A 24,989-nucleotide genomic window follows, 5' to 3' on the forward strand; every position below is an offset into this window, starting at 1 on the left:
TGCCACTGACGCTGATGGGTAGGGCAGCCTTGTTTAAAATGATTGCCCTCCCTAAATTCCTATACATCCTGCAAAACGTGCCATTGTATATCGACCATCGGGACTTCCACAAAATCGAATGCACCCTCTGGAAACTGCTTGGAAAGGAGGCCACCCAAGAATTGCTCTTGCCACCCTTCAGAGGTCCGTCTGGGAAAGGGGGGGGATCGGGCTGCCCAGGCTGCAATCATATTACTGGGCCAGCCAGATGGAGGTGGTAAACGACATGCTTCACGGTGACGGGACCCTCCCACGCATCAAGGGCTTCCACTGTAACACTACAAATAAGCCAATAGAGCACCTGTACAGAGACTTGGATCGCCGTCCGAAATCTGATATGGCATCCCACATCACAAGAGTTTGGAAGGAAGCGCTTCGATTCTTGGGGTGGGGTGGGAATTTGACTTATCCCGCTATGAGAAACTGCTGTTGTCGACCGCTTTTGCAGTCCTTAGGCGGAACATTGCCCAACTGTGGGGCTCGGAGCGCACACCCAGCTATGACCAGTGCGTCACGGACGTGGACATAATGTGCGGTAATGGAGCACCGGGTGTACAAAGCAAGAGGGTGCCCGCAAAAGGCGGGGAAAATATGGAGAAGTTGGGAGAGGATAGCTGAAGGCCAAGGGCGACCCTGTAGCTGCTGAGACTGTGTGAGGCCCACCGAAAGGGAAATATTGACTCTGTTAAGAGCACCCTGTGTCATGAAGTCCTCCTATGTTAAATTCGACGGTCTGTTGGACCAAGGTCCCTGAAGCTGAGTTTGTTACTGTTATTGTTTCTTCTTTTGATTACTTTGCTCTCTTCCCACCACTACCCTTCCCTGGCACTTGCCCCTCCCTCTCTTCTACCACCCCCCCCCCCCCCATATCCCCCCCCCTGGAATGTAGAGAGATGAATGTAATGTTGTTTTAACCTTGAAAACCAATACAATCTTTGATTAAAAAAAAAAAAAGTATGGCTAAAATTTGTCAAATTGGCCAATTCTTTGGCTATGCAGGCCCTAAATTGGGTTCAGCTGGAACAAAACCGACCCTATCCAGATGGATCATCCTGGCTGTTGGGAAATGTTAAAGGTCAGTGAGCAAAGACCAACCAGAAGGCTTGAGAGCACATTCCACAAGGGGCATGGCAACCTCTGCTGCTCTGTTCCAGTCAATTTGTGAAGCGGCCACTTGGTCATCTGTTGACACGTTTGTGAAACATTACTACCTGGATTCATCTTCTAGTCAAGAAGGACAATTTGGAATAGCAGTCCTTCATTCAGTGTATAACTGTTAAAACAAAATATAATTCGTATTTCCACCACAAAATTATTACTCCTTTGGGAGTCTGTCATAAGATGAGGAATACGTGGGAGGACATAATTCATTCGAAAGAATAAGTTAACGTTCTTTTGGCTGGATGTTCCTCCCACGTTTTCCTCATCGCCCCTTCCAGCCTACCCTGCCATAGAATGTTACGTGTCTTTACACTTTACTTTCTTGGAGCCTGCAGTCTATGGTACGCCTGGTAATTCCTCTACAGGAGGGGGGAAAACAGAACTGGAGCCAACGGGCGCTGCGTGCCCTATTTATACTAATGACGTCGATGGTCTAACTGAGGCCCTCGAGGGACATCGACTCGAAGACGGCACACAGCGCCCCTAAAGCTGGAAGGATAATTATCACAAGATGAGGAATTTGTGGGAGGAACATCCAGTCGAAATAAAGTTACCAGGGGTAAGTAACCTGTTCATTTATATATACAAAAGGCACACAAGCAAATCTAAAATGCAGCAACTACCAATAACATTCATTTGTGAAATGGAATCAATTTATATAAGAAACAATAATGCAGGGGAGTAACTTTTCCTATGCTTTAAATACATCAATTAAGATCAGTATCGGGACTTGTATATCACCTTTGCAAAATTGAGTTGGGAGGCAGAACGCAGCTAGCAACTGCTAATAACAAGTACACTCTCGCAGAGGGATATAGGCAGTCTGTTTCCAAGCAATACAAGTGTTAACAATTAAAACCTATGGAGGAACCAGCATTGCCAAAGCCAATAGAATCAAAATATGGAGCTTTGGGAAACCAGGACAGCCAAAGTCAAATGGACATTTCCAGTTCTGATTATATCCAGAGGAAAAGTTAGTTAACCAGTCTGTGGTTCTCGAAGAAACACAGGAGCTCAAGGGGAAGCCTACTTAATAGTGCACAGACTGCTAGCCAGGAAGCACCAACAATGGCACAAGTTAGTTACAATCCAAGCCGCACTGTACCTTGAAAGTGAAGAAGACATTGTATCTGGCTTCCTTCTAGGTGCAATGTTGGAGTCCCTGATTCCTGCCCCTTGGTCATGGTCACTAAAGGGGGATCTCTGGTGGGCTTCTGCTACAGCACTCGGGAGAAGGGGTCAACAGCAATGGATTCAGTTCACTCCAGCAGCTCTTTGTGGGTTTGGCACCTTTTTCTTAGCGCCAAGAAGAAACAAATATTTCCGGTTTCTTTCTCTTCGATTACTCTTTCTTGAACTCTGGTGAGGGGACTTTTGGTGAATAATTCCTGCCTCTGGAGGTGCACATGGATGCCTGCAAAGTTTCAGCCAGATTTGATCTTTGGAAGACAATGCAGTCAATAATGGTCCAGGTACCCTGAGGATTGGTGTTCTGCAGCCCAGGAAAGTTGCAGCAAGTTGGGGGATGGCCCAAAACAAAGTAGATCTTGAGGCTAGTTGGTCCAGCCAGCCTATGGGAGGAAGTCTGCCTTGGCGGGTCATCCTGTTGAAGTGAAAATGGGGCCAGCACAGCTGCATGGCTTCACCAGTGCTTTTGCGGTCCTGGAAGGTGGTGCTGGCGTCTCTGCTGTCTTCTGCTTCAGATTCCTTGTTCCAATGGTAGCCTCTGTCTGTGGTCGCAAAATCCTCACCTTTTTTGCGGGAAGCCATTCATTTACACTACTAGAGCTGTCAATCACCGGGACAGCCAGCCGCCCAGTTACAACTAGTTTTAGCCAGGCATACCTACAGAAAAAGGACAGTAAGAATTCGGGCTCCTCCCTCACTTCCTGCTTTGCCAGACACACTGGAGTCTGGGCGGGCTTCAGGGCAGCATACCAAAGGCAAAACTCACAAAGGACTCAAATGTAATCTAAAGGATGGAAGAAAAGCCCAGAAGGAGCTGACAAACAGAATGGCAAAGAAAAGACTGGGGGCCATTTTGAGAAAATGGCCAACCATGTACGTTGGACTGCAGCTGAGAAATCAGCCTGCTAGTAACCTGCACAAAATGTAGTAAAAAGTAACCACTGCCAGTGTAACAAAATGAGTGGGCGAAGGGAGTTCCAATGGAACCCCAGCACCCCACATAAGGTGGTGCTTGCTGGACCAACAAAAGAAAACATAAGTTATCTTACTATTCCTGGGAACTGTAGTTCTCACAAAAAATGTTATTTAAACATAGAGCAGTCCAAAGGACTTTTCAGTGATACCGCACAGAGGGTGCTGGGTGTCGCAAAGAAAAAAAAAGCAGATGCCTGTAGTAAATGTATGGAGTTTACCAGACTCCATAAAACAGTAGAAATACAAGTCCTAGTCAGAGAAAAAGAATGGGTGATTGGAAAAGGTTCCACTCACTCAGGAGATTAAAATAAATGAAGCCCAGAGTCCATCAAAAGTGCTGGGGGGTCTCATGTTAAAGGGAACTAGCACAGCAACTGAAAATTCTCCCTAACACGCCATTACCACTCTCACGAACAGCCCATTGGCTAAACGAACATATGAACATCACAACCAGGCAACTAAGGAGGGGAAACAAGGGAGAACAAAAACAATGATCTTACTAGGCTCAGTGACATTAAGAGTGCGCAAGGGCATGGAAAAGGGAAAGGGGGGGTGGGAGGGGAGTGCATGGAAGGGGAAGATGTGGAAAGTGCGGAACAGAGGAGAGAACGGAATAAATATTAATATTTTAAATAAATAAATAAAAGCTATACAGTGGTAGTGCAGCCGGCAAGTGCTAGGTTAGTCAAATGGGGTGATAGTGCAGAAGAAAAGTTGGTGGGGGACTGTGTGGGTACAGATGCAGACCCCTGTGCAAGTGGTGGCCCGGAGGCAGCGCAGGAGGGTGGCACGGTGAGCAGGTACCTGGGCCCGGAGGACAGAGGGTGGCCAGGTGCACAGTGCCAGCGAGAGAGAACAGATCAGCAGGGGAGAAGAGGGGGAAAAGGCAGAGCCGAAGAGGAATGTCTTGAGGTGCTTCCGAAACCGGAGATGGTTCTCCTACAGCTTCAAGGTGGAAGGGAGGCTGTTCCAAAGGGATGCCCCAGCTTAAGACAGACCTACCCCTGGCACATTTCTTTGAAAACCGACTGACCCTGAGGGAGTTAGAAGTAGAAGACTGAAGGGCTCGAGAGGGGAGGTATTTACGGAGGGCTAGTTGAAGGCATTTTGGTCCTAGGCCCCAGAAAGTCTTGTGGACAATGCAGAGGGTTTTAAATGTAATCCTTGCATCCACTGAGAGCCAATGGTACGATTTCACAGCTGGAGAGATACGATCCCAGGGCTTGAAGCCAAGGACAAGTCTTGCAGTCCTGTTCTGGATTAGTTGTAAAGGGCAGAGCTTGGAGATTGGAGATAGGTAGATATAGAAATAGGCTGTTATAGTAGTGCAATCTGGAGATAACCAGATATTGGGAGACAGTGAACTTTTGGATCTGGTGAGATCAATAGTTGAGGCCCACATGGTTAAAGCTCAAGAAAAAAAAGCCCTCTCATGATGAGTAGTTCTTGAGATTTTTCTGTTGGACAAAAGGTTATTTTCCTCTTGCCAACATCCGAGAACAAGATGTTGTCCTAATGGCATGGACCTTATGAGGTAATTGAACAAACTGGGACTTACAACTATTGAGTCTCCCAACCTGATAAGCGGATTAAGACCCATATCTATCATATAAATCTCTAAGGAGTCGAGAGAGGATCCCGTTGAGGCCAAAACAGTGGTACTGACCTGACTATTAACAGAGGAGTCCTAAAAGAAAACTTGATTCCTTCCCACCTGCCACAATCCCAAAACAAGACTTGCAAGACTTATTGGAACAGTGTTCAGACGTCTTTAAAAATGAACCAGGAAGAGAATGTTTTTCCATTACATCCCTACTCCGCTGGGGAAGGTTGTCCATTGAAAGCCATATTGAATCCCTGAAGTAAGAATAGGAAAAGTAGTGGAGAAAAGGTTTGTCATTATACCATACCAGAGCCCTTGGTCTTCTCCAATGGTACTTGTTACCAAGCCAGATCAATTGTGGAGGTTCTGTATTGATTTCAGAAAGGTGAATGGGTGACACAATTTGATGGTCACTCCGTGGCAAGGACAGATGACCTAATTGATCTATTGGGTACTGCTGTTTTCCTCTCCACGATTGAACTGACGGAAGGATACTGGAATGTACTCATTAATCCAGAGGACGAGGAGAAAACTGCTTTATCCACCCCTATTGGACTATTCCTGTTCGTTATTATCTTTCACGGGACACCCGCCACCTTCCAACAGTGCTCAAAACTGTTTTCAGCCTGCACATATTACATTGGAAAAACTCTAACAAAGCATTCAAACATATTTATTTTAAACAAACGCTCATCTCTTGTGATTGCTAGTTTTTTATGAGGAGTTTATAGTAGCTGGCAAAACTTTACGTTATCATGAAACACTCTGTGGTGTAGTGAGGATTAAGTGGCATGCTTTTTACTTAGTCTCCTGTGCATTGGAGAAGCAAACCACGTTCTCTTTAACTTGAAAGAGGCTATTGCATATGCAAATGAAAGCTGACACACAGGCATGCCTCTTGGAACAAGTGTGCTTCACCAAATCATTTAAAAAACTTTAGCCATCACACACGCATGCCTCTCCAACACTGCCCCTGCCTACCAGTTTCACACATTTAAGAACATGCATTCAAGACCCACCCGATCTGCTAACACCTACCAGTGATCACCCCCATATGCAATCTAAAGAGAGCGGGAGGATGAGGCTTCCCAGTCACCCTCTCCAAATACTGAGTTTGATGCCCTGCACCCTTGGAGCAGAACAATCCTATTGGATTTTCAGGAAACACCTCAAGACTCTGCTCTTTGCACAGGGGTCGATATTACTATGAAAATGTGGTCTTCTGACCACCATGCACTGACTTTGATATGATATTTTATTTGTATCGCGCTCATACACAAGTGTTTCAGAGCGCGACAAGGGAGGGGAACAGGGGAGAACAAAACAATGATCTTACTAGGCCCAGTGACATTGAGAATGTGCAAGTGCATGGGAAAGGGAAAGGGGGAAAAGACCATGGAAGGGGGAGAGTGGAACATGCAGAGGAGAACAGATGCATAATAATAAATACAAATAGATAATGAAGCAATAAACAGGGGTCGTGCAGCCAGCAAGTGCTGTGTTTACGGCAGAACTGGGTAAGTCTGATAAGTGCATAAAAAGAAGAAAATGGAGGGTGGGGGGACTGTAGGGGTACAGATACAGTCCGCAGTGCGAGGGTTGGCCGGGAGGCAGTGCAGAAGGGTGGCAGGGTGAGCAGGTGCCTGGGCCCGGGGGACAGAGGGTGGCCAGGTACACGGTGCCAAGAGAGCAGATCAGCAGGGCAGAGGGGGAGCAAAGGCAGATGCAAAGAGGAAGGTCTTGAGGTGCTTCCGGAACCGGAGATGGTTCTCCTCATGTTTGAGAGTGGCAGGGAGGTTATTCCAGAGGGAGGCCCCAGCCAAAGACAGAGATCTCCCCCCAGCTCGTTTCTTTGAAATACGACTGACCCTGAGGGAGTTAGAGGAGCGAAGGGCTCGAGAGGGGAGGTATTTGCGGAGGGATAGCTGAAGGTATTTTGGGCCCTGGCCCCAGAAAACCTTGTAGACAATGCAGGCCAAGGACGAGTCTCGCAGTCCTGTTCTAGATTAGGTGCAGAGGGCGAAGAGTAGAGGCAGGTAAATATAGAAAGAGGCTGTTACAATAGTCCAACCTAGAGAGAACCATAGCTTGGGAGACGGTGAGCTTCTGAGGGAAGGAGAGAAAATGAAGAGTACCTCTGAAGAGGTGCAGTAGGAAGTTTGACTTTTTAGAGACCGCCGAGATGTGGGAGGAGAAGGAAAGTGTGGAGTCAAAGATGACCCTGAGGTTCTTAGCCTCGCAGGTGGGGATGGGAGGAGGGCCAAGCAAGGCCGGCCAGAGAGAGAGAGGAAAGGATGGAGAAGGTGTGCCGATGAGGAGGATCTCAGTCTTGCTGGCATTCAGGCAAAGCTCATTGGCGGCACACCAATCTTGAATGGCAGTTAGGCAATCGGAGATGAGAGAGGGAGAGGAGGTGGGCTTTATAAATGTGAATTAAATGGCTGTGTGCACAGGTATTTTCTGCAGTTAAGAACTAAACTGGATGCAAGCATGTCCTTATGTTAATTCATTTGAGTGTCTCCTTATAAACACATGTTTTCTTGGTGTAATGTGGTGGACATCTTGAAAGGCCATAAGTGAGCTTTGTATAACATCAAATCTGTTTCTCCCTCTCTCCCTTTCTGTTTAGAACCTTCCTGAAGGATCACCTCCTGTGGGGTCTCTCAAACTTACTTATATTTCCAAGGTGAGCACTCTTTGTTCTGCAAAGTATGTCAGTACAAAGGAACTTGCAGTAATATATGGAAGCCATAAAGAGCACACCATCAAACAATGGTTTCATGCCACTGAAATATTAGGAGGCCCTGTTTTCCAATGGTGTGGTACTCATTTTATTCGCTCAAAGGATAAGTTGGCCCTGTTTTTTCAACCAGCCAAGCTATAAATGTAGCGCAACCTCTATAAACCTTGCCATTAAGTACCACCCCCCAAGTACATGCTTTTTCAGCCTTATAATTGGTCTAATTGCACTTAGTTAAGAGTTATTGCCCAAGTATGCAGTCAATACTGGATGTTATAAGCCTGACCTAAGGGCCTGACTTAGTGAGGGTGAACATGGAGGGCCAAGGGATCCGAAGATCCTGCATTGCCCCACAATCTAGGGAATAATACTATTAGCAATGGGCGTGACTGGCTAGGCAGAGGGTGAAATGTTGGGGAGTGTCCTGGTATGCTCAGCCTGTGGGTACGACCCCCGGTAAAGGTCAGAGGCTGGAGAGGAGTGGAGAGGCCAACAAAGTGATTCCGGTGCTATGTTATTGAGATTAGGCAGGAGCGGGGAGTTTGAAAAGATGGCCCAGAATGAGCATATCGCACTGCAGAGGGAACGACTGGGAAGTGCGCAGGGGAGAGGGGTGAAAGATAAGGGGAGGCAGACTGGGGCAGAGAGGCTCCGGGTGCAAATTGATTTCTTTGGGCCAACAGATATGGCTGACCGATTCAGAGCAAGAGGCTACCAGGGCACAGAGATTACAGGCTCCCTAAACAAAGTTGAGAATATCACTAGGGAAAATATATTAAACAACGGGCGCGTGAAAACGCGACTCCCGCTCATTGTCACCAAGTACTCCACACAGAGTAACAAGATTAAGAACATTTGGCACAGGAGATGCCAGTGCCTGTCCAGACAGAACACTAGGCAGACTGTATGAGACCCCTCCTGTATTTGCATACACCCAGAGCAGAAACATAAAAGACATGAGCGACAGAAATAGACCTCCCAAGCAACCTCAAAGATGTGTGACCTTCCCATGCTTGCAGTGCACCAACTGTAGGTTTGTGCAGAAAGGAAACCTTGTATTCCATCCGAACACGGGGGGAAAAAGGATCTTCCTCAAATGTTATGCCACATGTGGTAGCATTAACATAAACTACAGCATAAAATGCCCATGTGGCAAATACTGTGTCGAACAATCATCCAGAAAAGCAAAACTCCAATGTTTGTACGTGTAACATCAGATGACCAGTGACTTGACATTTCCTAGAAGCAAAGCACCAGATATCACAGATGAAATTTCAAGTGTTCGAATGATTGAAAAAAGAGAAAGGGTTTGTAACGTCTTCAAACTCAGATTAGAGAGGGGCATTTTGGGTAGAGAAGCTCAACGTTCTATACCCAGTTGGAATGAATGAGGAATGCAATTGTGCATGCTTTCTCTAGATAAGACAATAAGCCTGGCTCCACCAAGACCACTGGGACCCACACAACCGCACCATACACATAATTTACTTACATAATTCTGATTACATACTAAGGTAACGAGAAAGAGGGAGGGAGCTTTAAGGAAAAACTGATCCCTGCGCTACTGAGGTTGCGGCTTGTGTAGTACCTCCTGCTGCTGTTTCTGTGGTTTCCGTGGTTCCTGCGGGACAATGCTCCCAAAGTTCTGTGTACTGAGATGAGGAAAAGGGGTGCTGGAACCCTGTTACATTGGGCGCCGGATATAGTGGTTTTCCCTCTTTGGACTGGTGCCTCCAACGTGGGCAAATGAGAAGTCTGGAAACTGTTAGTTGGGCGTAGTATTTGTTTTAATGGGCAAGTGGTTGGGTATCACAGCGAGGTTACAGACAGCTTACACAATGCATAAAAAGGATGAGGCATAATTAGTTTGGCATTACACACAAAAAAAGTAAAACAGAATATGAATTAAGACAGAGGTCAAAACAGTATTTACATTTAAACTAAGTTCAGAGACCAATTTTCTCAGGTGGAGAGGTGGCTAGATTATTGGTATTGGTTAAATAGCTACATTTTCAGCATCTTTTTGAAACCCGCGAGGGTTTCCTGATTTTTAATGTTGAGTGGGAGGGAATTCCAATGTTTTGGAGCTAGGTATTGGAAGCTAGAGCCTCCTGCTCTGGACTTCTTAAACCGAGGAAGAGACAGTAGTGACTGTTTGTTAGATCTTAAAGCTCTGGTGTTAGTTTTTCTGGAAATTGCCTGATTGAGGTAGATGGGAACATTTTCATGGATACATTTCAACGTGATGCATAAAGATTTGAAGATCACTCTGGCTTTAATAGGTAACCAATGGTGTTCTCTTCTGATATTGGTTATATGCTTAGATTTTCTTATTCCAAGGGTGGCCCTAAGAGCTTTGTTTTGTATCAGCTGCAATTTCTTAAAGTTGGTGGTGGCAGTGCCTAAGAGTAATACATTACAATAATCGAGTCTTGACAGAATCAGAGCTCTGGCTAGTGTGATACAGTTCGCCGGTGTCAAGAATTGGCGGCTGAGGGAGATAAGTTTTGACATGTTGGAGGGGGAGGTTAGAGATAGGTTGGAGTCTAAGTAGACTCCCAGTGTTTTCACATGTTTGTTAATAGGGATGATGGTACCGTCTATGTTGATAGAGACGTAATGAGGATGAAGGGCATTTATTTTAGGTTGGGAGCCCACAATAAGAATCTGTCTTCTCATTAAGGCAAAGACTATTTAGGGCCATCCAATTGTGAATAATGGAGTAGATTTTATTAATGTTTAGTGTGTCTTGGTCATACTTCCCTGATAGAGGGATGAGGATTTGGGTGTCATCTGCAAAATTCGTGTACCTGACACCCATATCGTCCAGAGCTGAGAAAAGGAGCTTAGTGTAGGCATTGTAGAGTGTAGGTGATAGACAAGATCTTTGCGGTACGCCTATGGGGACCGGTATGGGATTGGTAGCTTGTTTACCTATGGCCACTCTTGAAGTGCGTTCTGCCAGGAATGATTTGATCCACAGAGTGGCATTATTGGAGAAATTAAAATCTTTGGCTAGTGTTGTGCAGAGTTTATTATGGTCGACCAAATCGAATGCTGCTGATAGGTCTAGTAACAGTAGGATGCAGAGTTTTCCTGAATCTCTGATGGCATCCATTTGTATTTTAAGATCCAGAAGGGCTGTCTCTGTGTATGCCCTACATGTATGTCACGCCACAATCACTAAACACCACTGCACTAAACATATGACAACTGAATGTACCAATGTAACTTGAAAATGTATCACTCTACAACCAATTATGTTTTTTACTTCCACATGACCACTCGCGGCAATCCACCACATCACCAATTGGCACCTTCCCCTCTACACTGTATCACAGCCTTGAAAAAGACCCATGGTCGAAAATGTGTTGGCTGTTTTTCTCAAGTGATTGATCTTGATAGCAAAGATGTTGCCATAGCAACTGCTTGCCCATTAAAACAAATACTACGCACAACTAACAGTTTCCAGGCTTCTCATTTGCCCACGATGGAGGCACCAGTCCAAAGAGTGAAAACCACTATATTCAGCGCCTAATGTAACAGGGTTCCAGCACCCCTTTTCTTCATGTCAGAATTATGTAACCACCTAATACTTGTATCAGTTGGTCATCCCATGTAGCTTTATACATCAATGGATGGATATGTAACTACTGATGACAGAAAGTGATGTTGAAAACCAATATCCTTTGTAACTCACAATGGACTGATCAGTTGGTGGAATGTTCCCATATAAATTTCATGGAATCGATATCCAAATATTGATGAATACCATACAAAGATTGACTAGAATGACCATATGTAGTATCACACGTTCGGTCCCCATATGCACATGGAGACACACGGTTTACCTTTTGAAACACTCACTTGTGAATAACTGACATGTAACCCCCTGATTACTAGAAACATGTGGGACTCCTGTTGATGCTGCAACATACTTCGAAGAAACATTGGCAGTACAGTCCATTTCAGTATACAATTGAATGCTTAAGTGTTGTAACATACTTCCTAGTTGGAAGGGAAACTTGCAACATCACACAATGACGCAATGCAAGAGATAATGTAATACTGTCACTCACCCATGCAGTAAGGAAAATGTACTTTGATAAAATATGTATGTCACTTATACTGACATGCAGTAATGAAAATGAAGTCTTATTGTATCAACTGCATGTACCTACCGTGATCTTGCACAACCTAAGTGCTCCATTAAGCAAACTATTGTCTTTTAGCCGTAGTGTGTTTCTAATGACCTCACTTAGGTAGTGCAAGCCTTGCAGTATAGGTGATGCACAGAACACTTCATTCTATAGAAATCAGTAGCCACAACATGGGTCCACCATAGCAGTGTTAGCAAAAAAGTACACTCATGGACCATACAAAATGGCCGCCGTTTATTATTTATTTCGCAGTCCCGAGCAGGCGTTATAAAGAAATCCCAAGGTTCGAATGTTAATGTTAAAGTATTTTTGTCTCGCGCACACTAAGATACCCAACTATGCAGCACAAATGAAGATGCACCTATAGAAATCCCTAGCTAGGAACAACACCGAATTGTGGCTATTTAGATGTGGGTCACCAGGAAAGCAAACACGCTGCAAGAAAAAGACCTGACCTCAAGGCCGAAATCTAGTGGAAGCTGCGGAGTATTAGTTTGTTTTTCGAAAATGGGCGTCGACACAGGGCGTGCCAGTAATACTATCCCTAGTGTGATGTCCACTGTACCCATGATCCCCCACGCGTCTAGGACCCTCAGATTGTTTTTTACACCCGCGGAGTTCCCTGGCTTTAGCCATACTTTTGCTAAAATATTGTTATATTTCTGGTCGGAAGCATTCCGCGGAGTTCCCTGGCTTTAGCCATACTTTTGCTAAAATATTGTTATATTTCCCCATTTCTCCACCCCAACGTCGAGTCACCGAACATCCACACTCGACGCCGGCACGGAGAAGGAATCGCCGTCGAGAGCTGCACGACGGATTTGGGCCTCGGAAGGCCTCTGGCCTCGCCCCGGGCCTCGGAATGCCTCTGGCCTCGGCCCGGGCCTAGGAAGGCCTCTGGCCTCGGCCCTGCAAGTAGGGAGAGTGGGGGGTGGACATACTCTACACTCTTTTGGTATATAGCTACATTCTTAAATATTCCTACACCTTATTAGCCCGCTGCCACAAGGTGCGTATGGAGGGTACCCCTTTCCAATTTTGCCCCAAGTGCAACCGCAAGTACCCTTGGGTTGACGGGCACGCCACGTGCAATCTCTGCTTACCAAGGGACCACCCCGAGGCTAACTGCAGAGCGTGTACTAGGTTCAAACCGAAAACACTCAAGGACTGTTCGATCAAGCGTTGGGCCCACCACGCCAGGCTTCAAGAGGCCATGGCAGCGGAGGACTCCTTCAGCGATGGCAGCGACGCCGTGCTTTCGGACGGCGAGGGCAATGTGGCGTCAATTGACAGCCAAGCGCAAGTCCCCGACCTCGGAAGGTCGTCCGGCAGGGTGGCTATGGGGAAGACCCCCGGGGACACAAGCGCTACCCACAGCACTTCCACAAAACACACGAAGTCCAACCGAGACTCGACGCACACGCCCAGTACTCGTTAAGAGGCACATACAGAACGGTCCGATTCGGTGTCCTCTGGGCGTTCTCGATCTAGATCGCCGCATGACTCCAGGCAACCATCCACTGTTGCCAGAAGTGCCTCGCTCCCCAAGGTAACGGAGGTTTGATCGTCAGAAGACGAAGCCGACCTCTATCCCCATCCGCACTCCAGGAGTCGGCGTCTACAGGCCACGCAACGGCTGCTCCCGAGTCCCAACCTCCACTACACAGAGATGGGGACACTACCCCCGAACCTCGGCGCCAGGCGTCGAAGGACTCTGGAGGGGCTAAAAAACAGGCTAAACACTATTCCACACACAGGGAAGGTGGAAAACAGAGGAAGCCGTCTTAGCCTACTTCCACACCTCAGACTTTCTACCCCACTTAAACAGATGGACAAGTCTCGGTCTTCTGTTACCCCTAAGACCCCTGTTCAAACCAGTAGGTCTAGTCTAGATAAGACAGGGAAAGGCCTTCAAGAAAGAATCATTCCCAGTTCAAGAGAGTGGTCTACTGATGACATAGACAGAGTAATGCCAAGGATGTCATCATTGGCAGATTTCTACGCCAAAAACCCTGAACACTTACTCTCTTTTACCCCAGACGGGTCAACTCCCTCAGGCTCTAGGGATCAGATTCCCCCAAGTAAGAAGTCCCGGGTCGAAGCTCCTACTTCTGACCCCTTCATTATATAGCCCTATTCTCATTATCAGGGAGATCCATCCCTTTATAAGGATCCAGATTTGGGCATGTTGGAAGAACAAACTGGGACAGGCTACTATGGGGATGACAAGGACCAAGAGGAGGAGGACAACCCAGAAACCTACAGGCTAGATTCCCCGGTAGATAAAGAACCCCTGGTTACCGATTCCCCTGTCGATAACCAGCCTCTTTTGAATGAAGTGCTGTCCAGAGCGGCAGAACACTTCCACATTGACACCCAGGGTGCACAGGAAGAGAGGAATTTTGCTGAGGAGTTAGTGGGAGAAAGGAGACCTATCCTTAAGTCTATACAAAGGAGGATAGACCCTTCCCTTGTTAATCCCTATCTCACTAGGGCGGTAAACCCCAGAGTTGAGAAGCTTTTCAGGGCAGCCCAAACAGACCCACTGTACATAAGATGGCATCTGAAACCGCACTCCCTGGTAGTTACAAACACCCGTAAGAGGGTGGGAACACCCTTGTCATCATCCGAAGCTCCTCCCAACAAGGAGAGCAAGAAGATTTATGGCTTGGGCAGGAAAGTAGCCTCCACTTCCGCCTACCAGGCAAGGATTGCCAACTCCACCACCCTGCTGGCGAGTTACAACTGCCACCAGTGGGAAGAAGTCGCGGCACTCATTCCTCCCCAGAACCCTTAAAAAGCCAGTTGGCACGAGTTTCGGCGGAAGGGAGAGCCGTCTCTGGTTGCATATTAAAAGCAACCTTTGATGCCGCGGATAACGCCGGAAGATTGATAGCAGAAGGTACTGTTATCAAAAGGCATGCTTGGTAGCGACAGTCTGGGTTCAAAGCCGAAACCCAAGCATCATTGATAGATAAACCGGTGGAGCGGATCTATTGTTTGGAAAGGCGGTCGAGGACGCGCTGAAAAACACCAAGGACGAGTATGAGACACTCAAATCCCTAGGCCAACGAACCAATAAACCCCCTAATCGGAGAGGGAATGGCAATTTTCGTCGCCCACGCGGACAAAATTCCCAGAGAGGATCTAACTATTCCCAGGGGCAGGGTACACCATGGAACAATAACAACCAGCAGTCTACCCAGGGTTATGGCAGGGGTAATAAAAGAGGATGTGGTAAAGGTACAGGCAGCCCCAGTAGAGGCGGTGGCACGCCTCCACCAAAACAGTGACGCTCCGCTCAGGGTCCCTTCTCATGCAACCCCAGTAGGGGGACGCATTTCCAACTTCACCCAAGCTTGGGAAGGGATCACATCAGACAGATGGGTGATGTCCACAGTATCTGCAGGGTACTGCATAGAACTGTTAGAGCGTCCCCGAAACCATCCTCCACGACAAAAAATACATTCTTTGGACCACCAGAAGATCTTCCTCGAGGAGATTGTCAATCTGCTAGCAAAGGACGCGATAGAACTCGTCTCGGGACACCAGGTAAACAAGGGTATTTATTCATTTTACTTCCTTATGCCAAAAAAAGATTTGACAGTGCACCCAGTATTGGACTTGCGGCCTGCAAACAAGTATGTCGAGCCCCAAAAATTTCGCTTGACTACTCTCCAAGAGGTACTCCCCCCCCCCCCCCCCCCCTCCTTAAAAAAGAAAAAAAAAAAGGGGGATTACATGGCAACATTGGACATGAAAGATGCCTATTTTCATATTTCCATGTTCCCAGCGCACAGAAAGTACTTGCGCTTCAAGGTGGACAGTCGGCACGACCAGTTCAAGGTACTGCCCTTCGGGATAACCTCGGCTCCAAGGGTATTCACCAAGGTACTGGCGGTGGCGGCGGCACACCTACGCAGGGAGGCAATCCCAGTGTACCCTTATCTGGACGACTGGCTCATCACGGGGGAGACCCCAGTAATTTGCAGGACAAACATTCAAAGAACTATCGACCTCCTCTTCGAATTGGGCTTCTCCATAAACGAGAAAAAAATCAAGTCTGGTGCCCAGCACCTCCAAGCAGTTCCTAGGAGCTGTTCTAAATACTCAAGAGGGGTTGGCTTTTCCTTCAGAGGAAAGAATTTGGAATATACTACTGCAAATTCCGCAATATCAAACCGGTCGCCAGATAACAGTACGCAAAGCAATGCGTTTGCTGGGCATGATGGCGTCATGTATTTACCTGGTCCCCCACACGCGCCTGCGCATGCGTCCCATGCAAGAATGGTTGGCGAAACTGTGGTCTCTGGCAAGTGGCCAGTGGGACGATCTAGTGGTCGTTTCGCCAACACTTGTACAAAGCCTCCACTGGTAGACAAGAGACAATCTATCCAAGGGGAAACCCTTTTACGATCCAGAGATACAGGCGATAGTCACGACGGACGCATGTCTGACAGGATGGGGAGCTCACCATCTCCACCACACAGCTCAGGGTCTCTGGTCTCACACAGTGGCCAAGAATCACATCAACCTGCTAGAGCTTCTGGCAGTTTTCAGAGCACTTCAAGCGTTCAAGCCCCACCTACTGAACCTGTCGGTGCAGATCCGGACGGACAGCACGGCAGCCATGTTCTACCTGAACAAGCAAGGAGGGACTTGTTCGCCAAACCTGTCCAGACTTGCCCAGAAAATTTGGATATGGGCACTCAGACGGAAGATCTTCCTGTCATCTCAACATGTTCCAGGGGATCTCAATTCTCTAGCGACGCTTTGAGCAGAGATCCCCTTCCGGAGTAACACGAATGGTGTCTACACAGAGAAATCGTAGAAGATCTCTTCTCTCAGTGGGGTTTCCCCACTGTAGACCTATTCGCCACAAGCGAAAACACAGTGCCCAGGATTCGCATCCAGGTTTCCCCAACCAGACTCCCTGGGTAACGCCCTGTGGATGAACTGGTCAGGGATGTTTGTGTACGCTTTTCCACCAACTCCTCATCAGGAAGGTGGTGAACAAGATGAGCAGAGAGTCGATGACGCTCGTCCTAGTTGCTCCCATGTGGGTGAGACAACCGTGGTTTCCACACCTACGCAGACTTTCGGTGTGCGATCCCATCAAACTCCCGGCCTGGTACAATCTTTTGTCCTAGCACCAAGGTCAGAAGGTGCATCCTCTACCCAACTCCATGAACCTAGCAGCATGGCTCCTGAGGTCATAGTTTGGACATCTCAATTTACCACAGAGGTGTATGGACATCCTAAAAGACTCTAGGAAACCGAACACGAGGCATTGCTACTTCGACAAATGGAAGAGATTTGTTATCTGGTGCCAGAATAAACAAATCAACCCAGTTGATTGCACTCCTTCCACAATCGTGACATACATGCTCCACCTGCTGGACGCAGGGTTGGTTTTCAACTCACTAAAGGTACACCTGGCAGCACTGGCAGCGTACACCACCTCACATAGCAAGGTGACGTGGTGGAAGGTACCCGTGGTTAAAGCCTTCATGGAGGGAGTAAAGAGACTTCATCCTCCTATATCTAACCCACCACCAGGATGGGACCTGAACGTTTCGAGCCCATGCATAAAACAAGTCTCAAACACCTGACCTATAAGACTGCCTTCTTAGTAGCCATTACATCCATAAGAAGGGTCCGTGAAATTCAGGCTCTGTCAGTGCAGGATCCTTTCTATTCATAAGGATAAGCTGGTTTTACAGACACACCCTAGGTTCTCACCTAAGTTTATTTCTAAATTCTATGTAAACCAGTCCATTGAGCTTCCGGCTTTCTTCCAAAACCCACAAAGCTCGGCTGAGGTTAAACTACACACCCTAGATGTGCGCAGGTCGGTCCTTTACTACGTAAACAAGACCAGACTGCTTAGGAAAACAGATCAACTGTTTGTCTCCGTAGCCACAGGCAAAGAGGGAGATTGCGTCTCTAAGGGTGCCATCTCTAAGTGGATTGTCTACTGTATCCAGTTGTGTTACTCTCTTTCTGACAAAACTTTGCCTTTTACTCCGAGCCCACTCGACGAGAGGCATTGGGGCCACTCTGGCTTTCATTGCAAATGTTCCCCTTGACACCATTTGCAAAGCAGCTACTTGGAGCTCTATTCACACTTTTACTCAGCACTACTGCATTGACACCCATTCCAAAACAGATACTCAAGTGGGACAAGCGGTTCTAAGACATTTATTTGCTCATGACCCTTCTCAAATCCCACCTCCTTCTAACACTGCTCGCTAATCTATGCACAGCATGTGATCTAAGCAGATTCCACAAGCCTCATAAGGGATACATTACTCACCGTAATCGTATTTCTGATGCTTGTATCTGCTTAGATTCACAAGCGACCCACCCTTCCTCCCCTCTGAGAGAAGGCGCATGGATGCTTGTAGTCTTATCTTATCTATCTTCTATCTGCTTGGATCATCTGTACACCCGCTACTCCTCATGCTACCTCATGTCAGGAAAAATACAATCTGAGGGTCCTAGATGCGTGAGGGATCATGGGTACAGTGGACGTCGCACTAGGGATAGTATTATTACTGGCACGCCCTGTGTCGACGCCCATTTTCGAGTTTCGAAAAAAAAAATGTAATACTCTGCAGCTTCCACTAGATGTCGGCCTATGCACAGCATGTGAATCTAAGCAACTACATGCATCAGAAATAAGATTACGTGAGTAATGTATCATATTACTAGCACAGGTCCCACAAAAGCACCTTGCTGGACGGTGAGTGTCTGCTGACGGTTTTTAAGGAGGGGGCACATAGAACATGTAATTGCTGTGTAATGTTCACTTTCCAGCAGCTCTGCATGGGCTTTGCCTTCCATTAACAGTGAATGAATAGTTCCTCGTGGATGTTACCCTGTCAACCCATTCCAAGGTGGCGTTACCCTGCCAACCCCTCTTGCCAAAGAACCCGAGTTCCCCACTATGCAGAGCAAATGGAACTATTCTTCTGCCAACTGACCAAGAGGAAGGCCTTGCTAGCAGACCCAGGAGCAGTATCATACCAATCCAAATCATGGCAGATCGATGTTGCAAGAAATCTTCATTGGGTAAATTCTATACAGTCCCTTACGTCAAAGGCTTAAAAATAAAGGCTTAAAAATATATATTTTTTTTTTAAAGTTTGAGGCGGTTCCTGTGTTGCTGCGAGAAGACCCTGTTCGGATGGGTGGGCCTCCTTATATAAAAAATGATACGAGGTGTTTACACACTTGGAATGAACAGAGCGCCCCAAGGCAACTATTGATGTAATCTAAAGATAGCTATTGTTTATTTTGGATATATAAATACAAAGGTTTATGTTGCACTAAAACTGGAGATGCCATACTTTTTCAGTGTTTGGATTTCTCATTACTGGCAAGAAGAGTCCAAGATTTACCAATGGAAAAGACCTCTCTATTTAGTGTCTTTAGTCTAGAATGACATGGCATTCCAGAAGTTTCCTTTCGATTCCGAAAATAAGATTGAGCACCTATTAAATGTAATTTTTACTTGCACACGTATATTGAAAGAAACAAAAGATAATTGTACCTCCTAGGAATGGACGATTTCCTGTAAATTCGCTCTGTGAACCGTTTGCAATAATTCACAGGAAATTTGGCCTGTCTGGGTCCTCTTGCTCCACCCGAAATGCCGGCCACCCATGGGAAGCATTCTCAATTTCCATGTTGAAATTACCATAAATAATTAGTGGGAGAAACGCAAATCTTTCGGGTTTCATCCACAGCAGTTTTGGTGGCCAGAATCCTTTATTTTCTATGTATCGGGCCTGTTGAAATTTAGCCTGAAATTCATTCGTTTTCACTTCACCTGCAGTTATCTCGTCCACCCAGATCTTTGTGAATATCTCATTTGGAAGGTTAGCAGTATATATATTTCCTTGGTATATTTTCTTTCAGTTTCCAATGGTTTCTAGATTATTTCATATATTTGCAATGCTTATATAGCGTTTTTACCCAAAGCGCTTTGACAGGAGAAAGACAGTACAATCAAATGAAAAATCAATCGCAGTAGGGAGTGAGGATCCATGACCAGTTATCAAGTGAAAGCGAGAAGACGTTGGTGAGAGTAAAGTGAGGGCCCGAGGAGCAAGAGTGGATTTCATGGCGAGAGTTCCATCTTTTCGGGCAAGAAGGTGTAATGAATGAAAGCGAGATGTAACGCAAGGAGGATGGAGAACAGCAAGAAGGAATTGAGAAGAAGACTGGAGATTCTGAGTAGGTTGATGAAGGGAAATCAAGGAGCAGAGGTATATGGGGGTGAGAGCATGGATACTTTCAAAGGCAAAGAAAATTTAATTCACAACGATGGCGGGCGGGGCATCATTTAAGGTGGGCAAGGTAAGGAGCAATGTGCACAGAGGGATGAAGACCAAATAGGATCCTAACTGCAGAGTGCAAGATAGAACGTAGGAGAAGGGTATAGTTGTGTAGGCCAACATAAAGTGAAGAGCAATAGTAGAGTTGAGACAGACAGTAGCGAGATATGAGCTTGAAAGAAGAGGGTTGGGTCAAAGATGACCCTCAGGTTCCGTGCGTGAGAAGACCAAGGAAGGTGCACCGGAGGAAAGTAAATGGATAGAGGGGGGAGAGTCTTGGACGAAGCAGGAAAGAACAAGATTTCAGCTTTCTTTGAGTTGAGGCACAAGAAACAGGAAGCCATCCAGGCAGAGATGGCAGAAAGACAGGAGGATAGATGATTAAGGTAGGAAATGAGAGGAATCTGGGTATCGTCGGCATAAGTGTGCCTGGAACCCAAAGTAAGCTAGTGATTGGAGCAGGGAGGGACGAAGTATAAGGGGGTAAAAAAGAAGCAGACCAAGAACAGGCGCTTGTGGGACACCATGAGAGATGGGGGAAGGCGGGAGAAAAGGAACCTTTCCAAGAAACTGAAAAGGGGTGCTTGGAGAGGTAGGAAGAGAACCAGTTAAACACTGTGCCAGAGAAACCATTTAGGGTGATCAACCGTGCCAAAGGAGGCACTGAGGTCACGACAAAGCCATAGGGAGGGATGTTTAAGATGGCCTTAAGATTCTATTGAAATTTGAACGTGAATGATTTTGGGGGGAAAGAATGTAATCGATGATTAGCAATGCATAGGTTTTATCACTGCAATCCCTTATTGCCTTTAGGTCCAGAAATAATCATTGGATCGTATTTTATGTATATCAGGTAAAGTTTCATCTAAAGCAAATCGCTATATAAAGATGTTTTGGTAATTTCACAAGATGTAAATGGTACTTTTCTATGAATTGGCCCGAGTGATACCAGCGAGTTCTGAATCCAGGTTGCCAGATCTCTTGGTTTAAGGAATTGCCACGAATAATGGAAAAAGGATTTAGAATTATAAAGCGGTCACTGGGGAATGGGCTGCTCTTCTCTCTTTCCACTGATTGGGTGGGGGAGGAACACTGCTGTATCGTACTTGGTAAAACATAGCAAAAAGAAACGTGTATGTATAATATATATGAAATTAATTTTCAAACAACCTTTAAAGGAATTCTGTACTGCAAGCGTACTGTCTTCACATCTGTAATTAAAATTTCGAAAGCCTAGAATTGTATCGCTTGCTGGCCGTTTACTTCCATCACCTGGGAGGCAGAATGATCGAGGGTTGATTACATTGTTTCACAGCTGTAACCTGCAGTGGGCCACCACTGTATGCAACATCTGTTCATGAAACACTTTTTCCGTGCTACATGTATTGTTTCAGCTCATTGTCTTCCGTGGATCACAATTCTTATTGCGCATAGAGGCATTCTAGGCCTCCCGTTGGCTAACATCTATATTTCACATGAATTCATGTAATTCCTGTGAATTATGGAAAATAATTCTCACTTCCGACATCCCCTTGAATTGTATGTTTTGAAAAGATTCGGTGCTTTAATTAAACCTAGCCACATATGTAATGTTAATTTCGCTTGAGTCCAGTCTGCCCTTCCCCTCATACTCCTTGGGATAGTGTTCCCATTGGTGCAGGAACTGGAGCGCCCTTTGCGGAGCCTAGTAATAAGGGAAGCCCACCTGCAGGCTGGAAGCCGCTCTCTTGTGCGTCCCCACCTATGCTGTACTAACTTCTGCTTCTGGTGCGGTCCTTCTATGCCTGCCTGTGCTGGACCTTTTTTGCTGTTTGTTGGGGCAACCTTTCGTTTTTTTTAATTCACGAACCAGGGCATTATTTGGCTAATGCATATTCCCTTTGGCATCCTGGTCTCAAACGTGTATGTGTAAGGAAGGTTTCAGGAAGTGCACGTGGTATCCTGCCCGTTGTTCATGGTTCTGACGCACATGGGGTGACTCTTGTGGCAAGTCGGAAACATGAGATTGACCATGCAATGTTGTTTGTTTTTATTTAAGTGCCAAACCCATATATACTAACCCTACACTTCTTGTCCCTACGCTGAAAGAATGGGGTTCAAAAGAGTGCACGTCTGTCTGCCTTCTAGAAACACACACATTTCCTAAGGGCCTTCTACCAAAATGATGTACTCTTGGCTGGTTTCTTGCCCCCACTGCATTAGCTTTGGCTTAGAGAAGGCCTTCTCACCCTAAGCAAGTTCCAATAAGATCACCAGCAAATGTGTCTGGGCTTTTCGCCCGATCTACAGTTCAAGACAATGGTCAAGAATTCTCCTTCGGGCTTCCCGCCCGGTGCACAAGAGTGGCAAGTTTGGCTCTAGGCCTCTTGCCCCAGTACAAAGTTCCTTCAAATGTCTCTGGATCGATGAATCTCTTACACCTCTGTTTCGAACCCCTTTGGCTCCTACACCTTTTTGGGGTCTGCGGTTATTCACACCCCGCCCTGGGATCTCGGGTTTTACAGCGCCTCTTCAAGGCCTGTTTTCTTATGGCCCACTCTGGGAGAACAGTATCGAATATCCCTCCCCCCCCCTGTCCCCATCAACCCTTTGTTTACATGGCCGTTCAGCCCCTCTTTGACTATTCAGGTTGTCAGCCCTTCTTGGGCTCTTTGTTCGCTAAGCCCCATTTGGGCTAATGGGATTCTCACCCTTTAAGGAATATATTGATTCTTGCCCCATCTTGAACTATTTTGGTGCCTCATCCCCTCTCTGGCTATTTGGTTTCTCACCCCTTCTTGGGGGGTTAGCCAGCCTGTCCACCGCCCTCTCGGTTCGATGGCACAGTTCTAGCTTTGTCTACCGTTTCAGTTTGATTTGCCCGTTTCCTGTTGGCTCCTGATGGGACTTTGGTGCCAGTTCCAGTAGGTGGCGGTTGACCTCTTTCTGTGCGGTCACGTCGCTTTTTTTTCTTTGGTGTGGCTAGGCTTCTCCAGGTCCCTGCCTTTTCACAGGTAGCAGCGCTGTGTTGGCTTTCTCGCTCCTCCGTGTTGCATGCCATCTGTGTGGGACATCTTCCTGGCTCTACCTCGAAGGGGGCGTATCGTCCTATTCATTACTCTAGTCTTCCGACTGTCTCTTGCTCTCCCTCTTGCTCTTCCTCTTCATGCCGGTCTAACGGGACCTTTGTTCTTCCCTGCAAGTCGATGGAACACTCAATTGTTCTGGCGTTTCAAGCAAGGATGGAAACTGAACGGTCAAACCGCACACACTACTGCTCTATGAATATTCACACAGTTGTCTCATACAGTCCCCATTGCTGAGACGAGAGGGTAAACCATGTTAGGGAGAATTCTCAGAAATGTGCTAATTCCCTACACCTTAGAGACCCCTAGCAACTTTGCTGGATTTTGAGGACTTGGTTTTTCTTTTAACCTGAAGAGTGAGACCCTTTTTCCCCACTCATGTATTTTAATGTGATTTCTGAGCCTTGTGTTTCTTTTGGTTATGGAGTCTGACAAACTCCTTAGGCATCATCTTTTACATTGTGTAACACAGCACCTTCAGTGCAGTGCACAGGGAAGTCCTTCAGATTTCCCCCAGGTTTAACTACCTTCTCTGGGATAAACTACTGTTTCCCAGAGCAGTAAAGTGAAATTGACTTTACTTACATTTGTAACTTTCTAGACCAGCACACACCAACTTAAAATAGGGTGCTGGGGGGGGGGTTACCTAGTATCCCCTTTGTCTAGCTTCTCATGTAACAATTTTATGTTACCCTTCCCTCACTGAATGGCTGGTGGCAGTGGTTTCATTTTAACTACCGTGGTGTGAATTTACCGCGGGTTGCGTTCGCAGCAGCAGTAAAGCACCCAAGGGTGCAGTTTTTGTTAAAATGGCCCGGTCTTCTTTTTTTGCCATTTCTTTGTGGAAAGGTCGTTCTTGAGATTTACTCTGCGCGCCAAACCAGGTTTGGTCCCATTGTTCGCTTTGCCTTTGGCAGGATTCACGAATGAAGCCCGCCTCTGGCTCCAGGTTGTCTGGGGTGGGAGGGTAGTGAGGGAGGTGCCCCCCGAAAATCCCTGTGCTTAGTCTCCTAGGAGACTCATATGCACTCTGTAGTGATTGGCCGGCTGACTGTCCGGCAAGGACACCCACCCTGCTGGGTGATTGACAGCTAGGCAGGAATGAATGGGAGAGAACTGAATAAAAGCTAAGGCTTTTGTCTTGGAAGGCCGAGTCGATGTTAGGGAGAATTCTCATAAATGTGCTAATTCCCTTCACCCTAGAGACCCCCAGCAACTTTGCTGGGTTTTGAGGACTTGATTTTTTTTTTGTTACCTGGAAAGAGTGTGAGCCTTTTTTTTCCCCCACTCTTTCGTGTATTTTGATGTGTTTTACTCTTGTGTTCTTTGATTACGGAGTTTTAAGATAACTCCATAGGCATCTTGTCATGTGTTACACAGCTCCCTCAGTGCAGTGACACAGGGATGTCTTTTTTAGACTTCCCTAAAGGTTTAAATACCTTCTCTGGGATAAACTGTTTCCCATAGAAAGTAAAGTTAAATTGACTTTACTAGTCTTTTTAAATTCCTAGGCCCAGCACACACTATCTTCCTATAGAATGCTGGAGGGGTAACCTAGTATCCCCTGTGTCTAGAAACTCATGTAGCAATCAAATTCATACTCTTTTCTATCGAAATGGCTGGTGGCAGTGGTTTTAGAACAAACTACCATGATTTTTCCCGACTGCGAACACCAGTAGCTAAAAATCGCAGGAGCCCTGTTTTTCAATATGGTGC

General features: G+C 46.4%; 1 protein-coding gene across 5 annotated transcripts in view; it reads left to right on the forward strand.

Moving 5' to 3' along the window:
* Positions 1-24,989, forward strand: part of PLEKHA1 (pleckstrin homology domain containing A1) — a 749,116-nt gene that overhangs the window by 239,187 nt on the left and 484,940 nt on the right. For all 5 annotated transcript variants that reach the window (XM_069611983.1, XM_069611981.1, XM_069611982.1 and 2 more), the window contains exon 3: positions 7,596-7,652. In XM_069611983.1, coding sequence (XP_069468084.1) covers positions 7,596-7,652 — 57 coding nt within the window. The remainder of the gene's footprint in view (positions 1-7,595; positions 7,653-24,989) is intronic.

Source organism: Ambystoma mexicanum, chromosome 8, assembly GCF_040938575.1.
Source record: "Ambystoma mexicanum isolate Mex_15411 chromosome 8, UKY_AmexF1_1, whole genome shotgun sequence".
Classification (NCBI taxonomy): Eukaryota; Metazoa; Chordata; class Amphibia; order Caudata; family Ambystomatidae; genus Ambystoma; species Ambystoma mexicanum.